General features: G+C 45.4%; 1 protein-coding gene across 1 annotated transcript; it reads right to left on the bottom strand.

Moving 5' to 3' along the window:
• Positions 1-372: 372 nt before the first annotated feature.
• Positions 373-12,722, bottom strand: Znf3 (zinc finger protein 3). The gene is given in 7 exon segments (XM_048428862.3): positions 373-1,868; positions 1,871-2,866; positions 6,678-6,804; positions 7,664-7,755; positions 9,333-9,459; positions 10,865-11,007; positions 12,590-12,722. Coding segments are annotated over 6 exon segments (1,416 nt in total). The 5' UTR covers positions 10,904-11,007; positions 12,590-12,722; the 3' UTR covers positions 373-1,833.
• Positions 12,723-13,630: the final 908 nt, after the last annotated feature.

Here is a 13,630-nt window from a genome sequence, read left to right as displayed (position 1 = left end):
CCCATTCCCAGCCTGCCATTCTCCATGGCCATATCTCTCTACAAACACCGAACAAGACAGAGAAATATGCTCCTTGCTCCAAAAGAGCCAAGTACACTTTTAGTTTTCGTTGTCAGTCTTATTGTATCACACAAAATGACTAAAGCTCATGAAATTCTGATTTGTTATGAAGGTGGGAGTAGCTGCAGACGTTTATATAGTCTACAAAAGTGTCTACAAAGAGTTTGAGAGAGCTGCATTGGACAAGAAAAATCTCACATTTGTGACCAAAAGGTGGTTATCAAAGTTTACTTTAGGGTTCCATTTATGGTTTCTGTGCTATTCTAACTGACATAACTTTGATTCCTATACAAACATACACTCCATCTCCTCTTCTGAAAGACTATTCTGTTTAATAGTGCATTTCTTTTAAGCTACAGATTGAGCAGGGTTGGAGAAATATGGGAAGCCATCTGTTGGTTAGAGCACCACCCGAACCCAGCAAGGTGCCCTGCTGCCAAGCTTGGGCCTCAGTGCCTCTCTGTATTTACTGTTTGTGTACTCTGAAGTAGCTGAAGGCAGATGAACTCTGGAGAGGTGCAGCTGCTGAGGCCAGATGTTAGAGGTGAGAGGGCAGGACAAGCTAAGTAGATGAGCTCCCTACAGCATCCTTAATAACTAGAGGTTGACATCAAATTACCTTTCACCACAGGAATAGGAAGAAAGGGCAGGAGTCAGGCCAGTATTAAATGCTTCTGATCTACTGCAGGTTAGTTACTGTTCCAGTGAGATTCCTTCCAGTCAGTCCTATTACAAGGGGGGGATGTGGGGTCTGCTTACAGTATTGTGTATACTGTTCTGTCTGCATGCATGCCTGCATGCCAGAAAAGGGCATCACATCTCATTATAGATGGTTGTGAGTCACCATGTGGTTGCTGAGAACTGAACTCAGAACCTCTGCAATAGCAGTCAGTGCTTTTAACCTCTGAGCTGTTTCTCTAGCCCCAGACTGCTCATGAAAACATGTTATCACTGCTTCAAGAGTTCCAAGGGTAGTCACTACAGACCCTTGCTGGGGTCCTTCCCTCACTCCACCCCCAATAAAATGAACTCATTAGCACCAAGTTTCCTGAATTCATGAAGTCATGTACCTACCAAAGCAGCATATTCCTTGTCCAATCTCAAAGCTGGATTAGTAAGAGTGGCTTGGAAATGCAGCTCCTGGGGGCCTGGCATGGTTGTATATATGCCTTTAATCCCACCATTTCAGAGGCAAAGGCAGGCAGATCTCATTGAGTTCAAGGCCAGCCTGGTCTACACAGTGAGTTCAAGAAAAGCTAGGGCTAGACCTATCTCAAAAAAAAGGGGGAGGGGGAGAGAAAAAGAAATACAGCTTGTTTCCCTTTCTAGATGACCCAGAATATTCTTCCCTCTGTCTTCTGTGTTCACCAGATTGACTCCAACTAGTGGAATCCTTGGAATTTTGTTGCTAATAAATGTCCATCCCCAACTTAGAAAAAAAGGCTCTTCTGGTGTGAGAAAATTGGTTTAGTGCAAACCCCTGCCTAAAAAAGGGATCACTGGTCCCCAAGCTTCCTCCTTTTCCCAGTGCTTAATCTGCTACTTGCCTCACAATTTTCAAGACTGGTATGCACTCCTGGGAAATCCTGGTCATCACTGTGCCAGGATGTTTTTCCCAATCTGCCCCACTCTGAGTGAAAGGTTTGAGGTGGGAAACATCCTAAATTGGTGCTATTTATAAAGTAAGGCAAGAGCTCTTTAGACTCAGGAAGTGAGGAAAATGGTATGTGGCTCTCTCACGTGGATTCTCTGATGTTTAATTCAGCAGAAACCCTAAGAGAATTTCTGCTTACACCCATTACATTCAAAGGCTTCTCTCCAGTATGAATCCGCTGATGGCGAACAAGAGCTGAGCTATACCTGAAGGCTTTCCCACACTCGCTACATTCATAGGGATTCTCCCCTGTGTGGATTCTTTGATGCTGAATAAGGCCTGAACTGTAGGTAAACTTCCCCCCACATTCCATACATTCATAGGGCTTCTCTCCAGTGTGGATTCTCTGGTGCTGATAGAGGTGTGAGCTCTGGCTGAAGGCCTTCCCACACTCATTACATTCATAGGGCTTTTCTCCAGTATGGATTCTCTGATGATGAATAAGGGTGGAACTCCGACTGAAAGCCTTCCCACATTCGTTGCAAGCATAGGGCTTCTCACCAGTGTGGATTCTCTGATGGTGAGTAAGAGTGGAGCTCCAGCTGAATGTTTTTCCACATTCATTACATTCGTAAGGTTTCTCCCCAGTGTGGATTCTCTGATGTAGAATGAGAGCAGAGCTACAACTGAAGGTCTTCCCACAATCTTTACATTCATAAGGTTTCTCTCCAGTGTGGATTCTCTGGTGCTGAATAAGATGTGCGCTCTGACTGAAGGCCTTTCCACATTCACTACATTCATAGGGTTTTTCCCCAGTGTGAATTCTCTGATGTTGAATAAGGTCTGAAGTTCGATTAAAACTCTTGTTACATTCATCACACTTATGGGGTCTGTGTCCCATGGGAAATCTCTGGTGTGAAATGAGGTTGGAATTCACAGTGAAGCTGTTCCCAAACTCATTATACTTCTCATTTCTTTGTCCCATATGGGTAAGCTTTTCCTCGACTGTCGCTTGGTGAAACTCCTGTATTCTCCTATTCAGTCTTCCAACAGAGGAATTCCCTAGCTGTCTCTTCAAACTGACTTCTTCTTCATAGGCTTCTCCAAACTTAAGACCCTGAGAAACATCCGTTTGGAATTGTCCCAACATCATCTCATGTGACCCCATGCCTTCAGAGATTACTTGGTCATTTCCAGTTTTAGATTCATAATCTAGCACAATAAAAAAAATTCAAGTGTCATATGTTATTTGTGATAAAAGAATAAAAGTCAGAGAACAAGATAATCATGTGTCTGACATTTAAAAGCACATGTCCCTTTGCTGGCCTGAAGAAAGGCCTTCCAACCTGTATGTATAACTAAAGCAAAGTAGGGCAAATGGGCTAAATAGCCAGAGAAGGAACAAGGAAGAAAGACTATCAGGGAGAAAAGACGTGAACCCAGAGGAAGTCAATGATGTGCTGGGGATGGGAGGAGATAGATAGGCTACTTTATGGGAATAAAAACTAGGTAAGAGAGGCTGAAGAGTTGACTCAGTGGTTAAGAGTACTTGTTGCCCTTGCAGAGGGCACAGGTTTGAGTTCCATTGCCCACATGGAGGCTTACAACTGTCTGTAACTGTAGTTCCAGAAGATTCAGGGCTCTCCTCTGACCTTTAGAGGCACCAGGATCACATGTGGTACACACATACATGTAAGCAAAACATTCATACACATAAAAGAATAAAATAAAACAAAACAAACCTAGGTAAGAAAGACTTGTTACTTAATGAAGCGCCAGTCTTCAGACAGGTCAGAGGCTGTGGATGTGTCTGGGAAGATGGCGAGAAGAAAAGGAGGAAGATGGTTGAAGTAATGAGTCTAAGAATGATAGGAAACTGAAGGGGGTGACATGTGTCTATTAATTGTAGCACACAGTAGGCTGAAGCAGAAAGACCATGAGTTTGAGACCAGCCTGAGCTACATAGGAGACACAATCCAAAAAAGGGGAAGCCTGATAGGTGGAGCAAATGTATAAGGAGCTTAACAGACAGCTTAAGAGAAAGGCAGGAAAAACACAAGGAGCAGAGGACAGACTAAGAAACCCCCAGGTGAGAACTAACCTGTCTGTAGTCCAAGCATGTATACTACCAAGACAAAACAGTTTTAGCCCAACTCTGGGCTGTAGACCAGGAAGGTTATGTTATATTGCAGGCTATATATATAAATAATCTCCATGTCTAGATTCTCAGTTTCACTATTTACAGAGTTCCTACAGGGAACTCTAGGCATGGAGGATGATTCCACTGGGTCCATAAAGTATTTTTAGTTTGTCAGTATTTTGTAAAATAGACAGGGTAAGGACTCACTCGAACAGACCCCCCCCCCCACCCCAAGCCTTCTCTTTTCTCAGACCCCTCAGTTCTCATTCCAGCCAAGAGACTGTGGCAGGACTCAGAAAGAAAAACACACTCATAGGCACAGACATGGCCATACTAAGTGTTCCCTGAGCACAAACCTAGCCCCCAGGTCTGCAGGGGACAGAAGGAAATGTATTGGGACATCTCAACTGGCAGTTAGGAAGATACCCTGGTGCTGCTTGGAAAAATGTTCTCACTGGAAGTGAGGTAAAAGATAAGTAACTAACCCAAAGCATTAAGAAGGTAATTCTACTTAAAACAAGTAATTGATTTTGTTTGTTTGTTTATTCTGAGACAGGGTCTCAATATATAGCCCTGGCTGTCTGTCCTGGAACTCACTATGTAGACCCAGCTGGCTTTGAACAAACAGAGCTCTACCAGCTTCTGCCTCCCAAATGCCGGGACTAAAGGTGTATAGCAATACATTTCCTTTAAAAATTGTGTGTGTGGATGTGGTTCTGGAGGCTAGAAGAGGGCATTAGCCCCACCCCACCCCCTAAAACTGGAGTTACTGGTGGTAGTTTTGGAACCCCCTGCTATCACTGTTAGGAACTGAACTGTAAACCTTTTAAATCCCAAGCCAGCTCTCCAGCACCAAAATAACACATTTCTGTACATGGTACATAATAAGCTCCTAAACAAAACAGTAGATCCTTGGAGTAATCCAACAGAGACAGGAAGAATAGAAAGCTCTAGAATGTTCACTCAGACACAGAGCACCACCTTCCATGTTCAGGAATCCCAACATATTATCCTTCAGAAAAGACTGAAGGATTAACATATTAAGTCCTAAAATTAGATGGCTAAAGCACCAGGCTTGGTGTTACTAGGGCGGGGCTCAGAGACAGGAAGAATAGAAAGCTCTAGAATGTTCACTCAGACACAGAGCACCACCTTCCATGTTCAGGAATCCCAACATATTATCCTTCAGAAAAGACTGAAGGATTAACATATTAAGTCCTAAAATTAGATGGCTAAAGCACCAGGCTTGGTGTTACTAGGGCAGGGGCTCAGCAGCACTAGAGTAGCTGATGTGCAAGGATTACAGAGCTTAAGGCCATCCTGCGGTTACTTAATGGGTTCCAGGCCAGCACAGGCAGTGTGAAACCCAGTCTCAGACAGATAGGCAGATAGACAGACAGACAGACAGACAGACAGACAGATATATCTCCAAAGACATAAATAACAAGAAACAACACTGGAGCTTAAGCTTTGTCATTCACAAGTTCTATCACCATGCAAAAAGTGTCTAAGTTCATTGTTTGCTTGACTGTTTGAGGTTGGGTCTCATGCAGCCTAGGGTGGTCTCAAACCCATAGTGAATCAGTAATAGCTGATCGGCCTGCCTCTACTTCTCAAGAGCAGAGATTACAGGTATATGCCACCACATTATATGCCTACCATGCCCAACTGGCTTCTAAGGGTCTTTTTGTTTATTTCTTTTCCATATATGTGTTTTGTCCACATGTATGTATGTGTATCACATGCATGTCTGGTGTCTGTGGAGGCTAGAAAAGGGCATCAGATTCCTAGGAACTGGGACTACAGAAGGTTGTCAGCTATTGTGTGGGTGCAGGGAATACAGCACAGATTCTCTGGAAGAGCAGTCAGTGCTCTTAACCACCGAGCTGCCTCTCTAGCTCTGCTTTTGCACATCTTGACCTCACGTTTCACGCCTATAAAATGAGGCTATTACTAACCACCTCAACTATGGGGTGACTCAACTATGGAGTTAAATGCAAGGATATCTGTGAAACCTCCTTATAAGAAACAAATTATACTATAAATGTGAGTTATCATTCTTTTGTTTTGTTTTTTCTAGACAGGGTTTCTCTGTAGCTTTGGAGCCTGTCCTGGAACTAGCTCTGTAGACCAGGCTGGCCTCAAACTCAGAGATCTGCCTGCCTCTGCTTCCTTAGTGCTGGGATTAAAGGCGTGTGCCACCACCTTCCAGCTCTGTGATCATTCTTACTGTTACTAGTTTTTTTTAAAAATTTATTTGTATTTAATGGGTATGATTGTTTGTCTGCATGTATGTATGCATCATATGTGTCTGGTGCTGTTAGAGGCCAGAAGATGGCTTCAGATCCCCTGAAACAGAGTTACAATTGAGAGCCTCCATGTGAGTAATGGAAACTGAACTTAGATCTTCTGCAAGATCAGAAAGTGCCATCCCTCTGGCACCATTATTAGAGTTTTCTAAAACTACACTGGTCAGGCAGTGGTGGCACACGACTTTATTATTATTTTTTTCTTTTTCGGGATAGGGTTTCTCTGTAGCTTTGGATCCTGTCCTAGAACTAGCTCTTGTAGACCAGGCTGACCTCAAATTCACAGAGATACGCCTGCCTCTGCCTACTGAGTGCTGGGATTAAAGCCGTGTGCCAGCTGGGTGGTGGTGGCGCATGCCTTTAATCCCAGCACTTGGGAGGCAGAGGTAGGCGGATCTCTGTGAGTTTGAGGCCAGACTGGTCTACAAAGTGAGTTCTAGGACAGGCTACAGAGCTACACAGAGAAACTCTGTCTCAAAAGAAAACATAAACAAAATAAAAAACTACACTGCCACTAGCAAACCCTGAAACCTAGAGAAAGTAGATGTTGTGTTGAGAAGGCCCAGGTCCTTACCCAGTGAGAACACATTCCCATAATTCTCCAGCATCACATCCCTGTAGAGGTCCCTCTGTGCAGGTTCCAAACGTTTCCACTCTTTCCAGATGAAGTAGACAGCTACATCTTCAAATGTCACCAGCTCCTGAAACAGTCATGTGGCCATAAATGCAATTTCATGGCAAGGGTCAGGACTGGCAGCACCAAAGAGCCACCAGGACGGGTTGAGTAATACCTCTTTGGGATGTGGACAGGTCTGAGCAATGCCAGCATGAGCATCCAAAACAGAGTACAGCATTGATAGTACAGTGATGAGTGTATCTGCCTTCCAAGAGTCCATAATGGCAATAACTTTTTTATTAATGTGTATTTATTTTGGGAGGGGTACTACTGCACACATATGGAGGTCAGAGGACAATCTGTGACAGTCAGTCCTCCCCTTCCAACATGTGGATCCCAGGGACTGAACCCAGTTGGCAGGGTTAGCAGCAAGCACCGTTTTTGTTTGTTTTTCAAGACAGGATCTCTGTGTAGCTCTGGCTGTCCTGGAACTCACTTTGTAGACCAGGCTGGCCTTGAACTCACAAAGATCCCCCTTCCCCTGCCTTCCAAGTACTGTGATTAATGGCATGCACCACCACTGCCCGGCTGGCAGCACAAACCTTTATCCACTGAGTCATCTCACTGGACCCAGAACCACAGTTTTAAGAATTAGAGTTTAGGGGGGCCGGAGAGATGGCTCAGAGGTTAAGAGCATTGCCTGCTCTTCCAAAGGTCCTGAGTTCAATTCCCAGCAACCACATGGTGGCTCACAACCATCTGTAATGGGGTCTGGTGCCCTCTTCTGGCCTGCAGGTATACACACAGACAGAATACTGTATACATAATAAATGAAAAATATTAAAAAAAAAAAAAGAATTAGAGTTTAGGGCACTAAAGGATACATCACTACAAAATCTATTCACAGAACAAGAAGGAAAAGAATGAAGGGAAGCATGGCTTACCTGGGACTTGGTCTTCAGAAGTGCAGCAGCCAACATCTCACGTCCCAGACTGTCCTTGTCAGGAAAGGAAGGGACTTCTGAAGAGGAAAGAGCTGAAGGACAAGACCAGGGTCAGGAATCAATCTGCCTGCCTTCTGACCGAAGGTCACATGCCTAAAAACAAGCACCCAGTCTCTGCTTTCATGAATGCCATACTCTTTCTCATGGCGGTGCTGAGGATCAGAGTCCCAGCTTTGTGCACACTAAGCAGGTGTTTTACCACTGCGCTACACCAGCAGCCACTCGGACTGCTCAGGCCTGCTCTTCAAGCGTGGCCAGGAACCAGTTCCATTCTCATTCCACTAACACAAACTCTCATAAGAGATCTTAGGCAGAGAAAAATAAGCAGCTTCCCTTCAGCCCCGACAGAAAACACAACATCCACACCTCTTTCTTTGCCCAAAGACCAAACACACACACACACACACACACACACACACACACACACACACACACACGATAGAAATGTTTCCTAGCTCTGCACTTGACTACATACCTTTCCCCATCAGCCATAAGTTTTGTGTTTGTCTCTCAGGGTTTAACCCACTACACATAACTAGATTTGACAAAACGGATTCTAAATGCTTTTTGCTAGTAAGCATGGAAAGAGCCATTCAGGTTGAAACCGGTAGCTGTTAGCTAAGTGCTCATCTAGCAAATGTATGACCCTGGGTTCCATACCCAGGGAGTCCTGGAAGTCCTATTCCCACACAACTTTTACTGTTTGGGGAACTTTTGTGTAAGAATGTCTGTGTGAGGGTGGGTGCACATAAGCCACGCTGCACATGTGGCAGTCAGGGGACAACCCCAAGTGTCAGCCCCTGCCTTCCACCTTGTGAGGCTGGACATTTTGTTGTTTTTCTGCTCCATGTGTTATGCTAGCTGGCCTATGAGCTTCTGGGGCTTTCCTTGTCTCTAGCTCCCACCTCATCATAGGAATGCTGGGATTACAGACATTCTTACTATACATCTGGTTTAATGTAGTAGGTTCTGGGGATTCAAACTTGTTCTCAGGCTTCCGTGGCAAGATCTTTTACCCACTGAGCCATCTCTTCAACCCCACAACTCTTTAATGTTTGAAAAAAAAAAAGCATGCAACATAATAAAAACCAAAAATATCCTATATAATTACTATTGATAATACAAAACGTTTCAAGAGTTCTGGGCAGGCAGACGGCTCAGTGGGTAAAGGTACTGGGACGAAGCCTGACTACCTGGGTTTGAAGCCCACCAGCAGCTCTTATGATAGAAGGAGAGAACCAGCTCCAGAGCTTGCTATTTCACTTCTGTCTGCATGGACTTTGGTGCATGGTGGCATACATGTCTATATGCATAACACACAAAATAAATAAACTTATTTAAAAAAAGGGGGGGTGGAGAGATGGCTCAGTGGTTAAGAGCATTGCCTGCTCTTCCAAAGGTCCTGAGTTCAATCCCCAGCAACCACATGGTGGCTCACAACCATCTGTAATGAGATCTGATGCCCTCTTCTGGCCTGCAGGTATACATGCAGGCAGAATACTGTATACATAATAAATAATAAAGAAAACATAAAAAAAAAAAAACAAAGAGAGACCCTATCTCAAAGGGAAAAAAAAGAACAACCCCCTTTCCCAAGCCCACATCTTACCACTCTCCATTAGGAGTGGAGGTTCCTGAGATGCAAGGTCAGCCTGAGATTCCATAGGTAGAGTGAAATGTTCTGGTTGCTGCTCTCCTGGGTGTAGACGCAGCAGGAAGCAGGTTTTGAAGGAGCACTGCAGAGGCAAAAGGCCCACAGCTGAGTTTTGAAAATGCCTCCTAACTTCAGAAAGGGAATCACATCTCAGTATACAGGAATCGTGAGAGGAAACATAGACCTGCTCTTTCAGATCCCTGTGGATATGGGCACACCTGCAATGAGACCACACAAGGAATCCAGATTTCCAAATTTTGCCCCAACCACCCAGCACTCTGAGTGACAACTATTGCAGTAAGGGGAGTGTAGTTCATGAGATGACTGACCTTGAGCCAGGTATGGTGGCAGGCACTTGTAACACCAGCACTAGGGAGATGGGGGAGGGATCAGGAGTTCAAGGCCAACCTGTGCTATAACCTTACCTTGCTGGGCAGTAGTGGCACTACCTTTAATCCCAGCACTTGGGAGGCAGAGGTGGATCTCTGTGAATTCAAGGACAGTCTAGTCTACAGAGTGGGTTCCAGGACAGCCAAGGCTACACAGAGAAAACCTGTCTCAAAAAAAAAAAAAAAGAAAGAAAGAAAAGAAGCCTTATCTTGAGACTAGAGAGGTGGCTCAGTGGTTAAGAGCACTTGTTGCCCTTCCTGAAGAAAGACCTCAGTTTGATTCCCACCATCCACACTGCAACTCACAACATCTGCAACTGCAGTTCTAGGGAACCCAATGCCTTCTTCAGGTCTTTGAAGGCATAAGGCACATACATGGTACAGAGACATATGCAGGCAAAACACTACACATATAATATAAAAGTAACTACTACACACCTATTTCTTTTTGAAATCAGATATCATAGCCCATTATGAGATTCTGTCTCTCAAAACAAACAAGAGACTAGAGTGATGGTCAGTGGGTAGGAGCACTGGCTGCCCTTCCAGAGGACCCAGGGTTTGATTCCTAGCACTCATGTGGTGGCTCACAACCATTGGTAACTCACGTCCCCAGGGATTTGATGCCCTCTTTTGGCCTCTGGGGAATATTGCATGCACATGGTAAACAGATACACACAGGTAAAACACCCATTCACATAAAAAACAAATCAAACCAAAAAACCCAGACCTATCTGGCAACACTATGAGACCCCATCGCAAAAAGGACAAAAACAACAAAATTATCTCCTTTTAAAAAGACGAATCAAAATTATCTCATTTTAAAAAGGCAAATCAGCCAAGTGGTAATGGTGGAACAAGCCTTTAATTCTAGCTCAACAAAGGCAGTGGCAGGCAGATCTCTAAATTTGAGGCCAGCCTGGTCTACAGAGCAAGTTTCAGGACAGCCAGGCTACAGAGAAACCCTGTCAAGGGTTGGGAAAGATCAACAACTTGGCATAAGTGGCACAAGCCTGAAATCCCCGGCACCTGAGACTGAGACAGGATTGTGAGCTCCAACCCAGCCCCTACCTCCAAGAAACATACACACACACTCACTCTGCAAGGCTGACTCCAAAGTGAAAGGCAAGCTGACATGGTGAACCCATGCCTTTGATTCCAACACTTGGGAGGCCGACTTCAAGGTCTGCCTGGTCTATGCTTAGTGAGTTGAACAACAGCCAGAGCTCTGTACAGAGATCCTGTCTCAAAAACAAAACAAAACAAAACAAAAACAAAAAAACAAAAAACAACAACAAAAAACAGCGTAAAAGGCAATACTCTCCATTCAAGGCTGGGTTAATTGAAGCTGGAACTCAAAGGCATACTGTTGAGGACAAATCCCCAGTGTCTAAGTGAGTAAACAATGTTTCTCATAGAAACTCTGGTGCTCCTGCCATCTGGGTGTGGGCAGAGCCATTCCCCTGCCCTTATGCCAAGTTCACTCCCTCAAGCTGCTAGGCCGACCAAGAAAGACCACATGACAGTGAGGACAGGTCAAGAGAAGCTTCCCTTCCAGGATCCCTTCTTCTAAGAACTTAATCCCTGTAAGGGTAAAGTAGCAAAGCAAATTTGGCACCTTTTGTTCAGCTCCTGGGGGTTTATTTTTGGTCTTTTTTAATTGGGGAAGACCTCATGACATACCCCAGACTAGCTTGGAACTCACTGTATCGTACAGGTTGGCCACAAAATTATATTCCTATTCCTGCTTCATTTGCATCTGTGCTGGGATTACAGGTGTGAGCCAGCAGGCTTCACTAACGGCTGGAAATGCCTTTTAGGTTAGCAGTTTCCCAACGGGAGGGGGTGTCAAACGACCCTTTCACAGGGATCGCCTAAGACCATCAGAAAACACAAGTGTTTACATTACAATTCATAACAGTAGCAAAATTACAGTTATGAAATAGCAACAAAAATAACTGTCTGGTTGGGGGTCACCACAACATGAAGAACTGTATTAAAAGGTCGCAGCATTAGTAAGGTTAAGAACCACTGCTTTAGGTGATACCAGTCCTGTATGATTAAGGGAGCATAATGGAAAAAAAAACACATCACGTCAAGTTTATTTCTAATATAGATGCTTAAGAGGTATGGAGGGGAAAAGGATATAAGCTAATAACTACCAATGAAGACCATCACATGTTGTCCTTAGGGAGCTGACAGGAACTGAATGTTCTCTGTGTCGATCTAGGTTCTTAGTGTCTTAGTCAGCCAATGCATTGGACATACTCAGCCACTTTCTGCAGGGAGTCTGCTCCAGCGTTGTACAGCTTTCCCGAAAGAGTATCAGGCAGTAAACTAAAACCTATCTATAGGACATAACGTCTTGGTGAGGTCCCCGCAGGATCTTTCCTAGGACCCGAGTTCGCACCTCCTCCCAAGCCCTAGTTTTCATCTGCGACACCGAACTACTCTCACTCTCCAATCCAGCAGAGGGAAAACAAACTTCCTTCTCCTGCCCCAGCACAGAAAACGGTGCACTGAGAGTACCAAGTTAGGAAGGCTGGCTGTCATCAGCTGTTTTAAAGAGAGGGACCTCTTGCAGCGACGCTGGGAATTTCAAACACTAGGGCTAGCGGTAGAGGACACGAGCAGACCCGGAGTCCCAATCCGCGACACGCGGGAACCCGCTGCGCTCGTGGAGCCGGGGTTGCGGAGCTGGGCAGCGGCCGCGGGGGCAAGGAATGCCCGGTACCCCGCGGACCGCAGAGGCGTGAACACCAACCCCCTTCCCGGCGACCACACTTCCGCCTCACCGCGAGTCCCCGAAGACGGCCCACTCACCCTGGGGACAGGGACGTAAGACTTAGGGGCCGGACACGGACCAGGCCCTGTTGGAACCTGTCACAGACCCACACAACCGAGAACAGAACAAAGAACGGAAGTTGCCCCTCCCCATTTCGTTTCCGGGTCGTCCTTCTTCACCACCCACTACAACCCCCATGAACCAAACGCCCGTTTGATCTCTCTAGGAAAGTGGGAGGTCTTCGTCTCTGATGGTTCGCTCACTCTCAGAGGACTGGAGCACGGGAAAAACAAGTGATCCCGACGGCGTCACCTGCTGGCCAGGTCGGGAAGGGACGATGAGCAGGTGGAAGAAGCTGGAGGCCCTGGGCACAAGCTCGGTGGCACAGAGTCCCGCTGCTCTGGGAGAAGGTCCAATAGGTAGAGACCAGTCAACACCATCACGCAAACCTCCACAGCAAATACAAGAAATTTGAAGAATCTGCTAAGCCGGGCGGTGGTGGCGCACACCTTTAATCCCAGCACTCGGAAGGCAGAGGCAGGCAGATCTCTGTGAGTCTGAGGCTAGCCTGGTCTACAGCGTGAGTTCCAGGATAGGCTCTTAACGGTACAAAGAAATCCTGTCTCAAAACAAAACGAAAAACAACAACAACAAAAAAATGTGCATCATGAACTGAAGAATTAGCTCTGTTTTTTAAATTTTTATTTATTTGTTTTGTTTTTCGAGACAGGGTTTCCCTGTACAGCATCGGAACCTGTCCTGGAACTCACTCCTCAGACCAGGCTGGCCTCAAACTCACAGATCTGCCTGCCTCTGCCTCCTGAGTGCTGGGATTAAAGGCCTGAGCCACCACTGCCCGGCTAAAGATTTATTTTTTTAGTATGTTTTCCCTGCCTGTATGTATGTACACCTGATGTAGGTGTAGGTCAGATGAGATCAACACATCTAGAACTGGAGTTACAGATGGTTGTGATTGGCCATTGAGTGCTGGGAATTGAACGTGATCCTCTGGAAGAGCAGTCAGTGCTCTTAACTGCTAAACCAGCCCTTAGCTTTGCTTTTAGAATGCTTGCCTAACC

This window comes from Myodes glareolus, chromosome 2, assembly GCF_982192425.1.
Source record: "Myodes glareolus chromosome 2, mMyoGla1.1, whole genome shotgun sequence".
NCBI classification, from domain to species: Eukaryota; Metazoa; Chordata; class Mammalia; order Rodentia; family Cricetidae; genus Myodes; species Myodes glareolus.
Note: the sequence above shows the minus strand (reverse complement) of the source record. Positions and strands in the feature narration are given on the sequence as shown.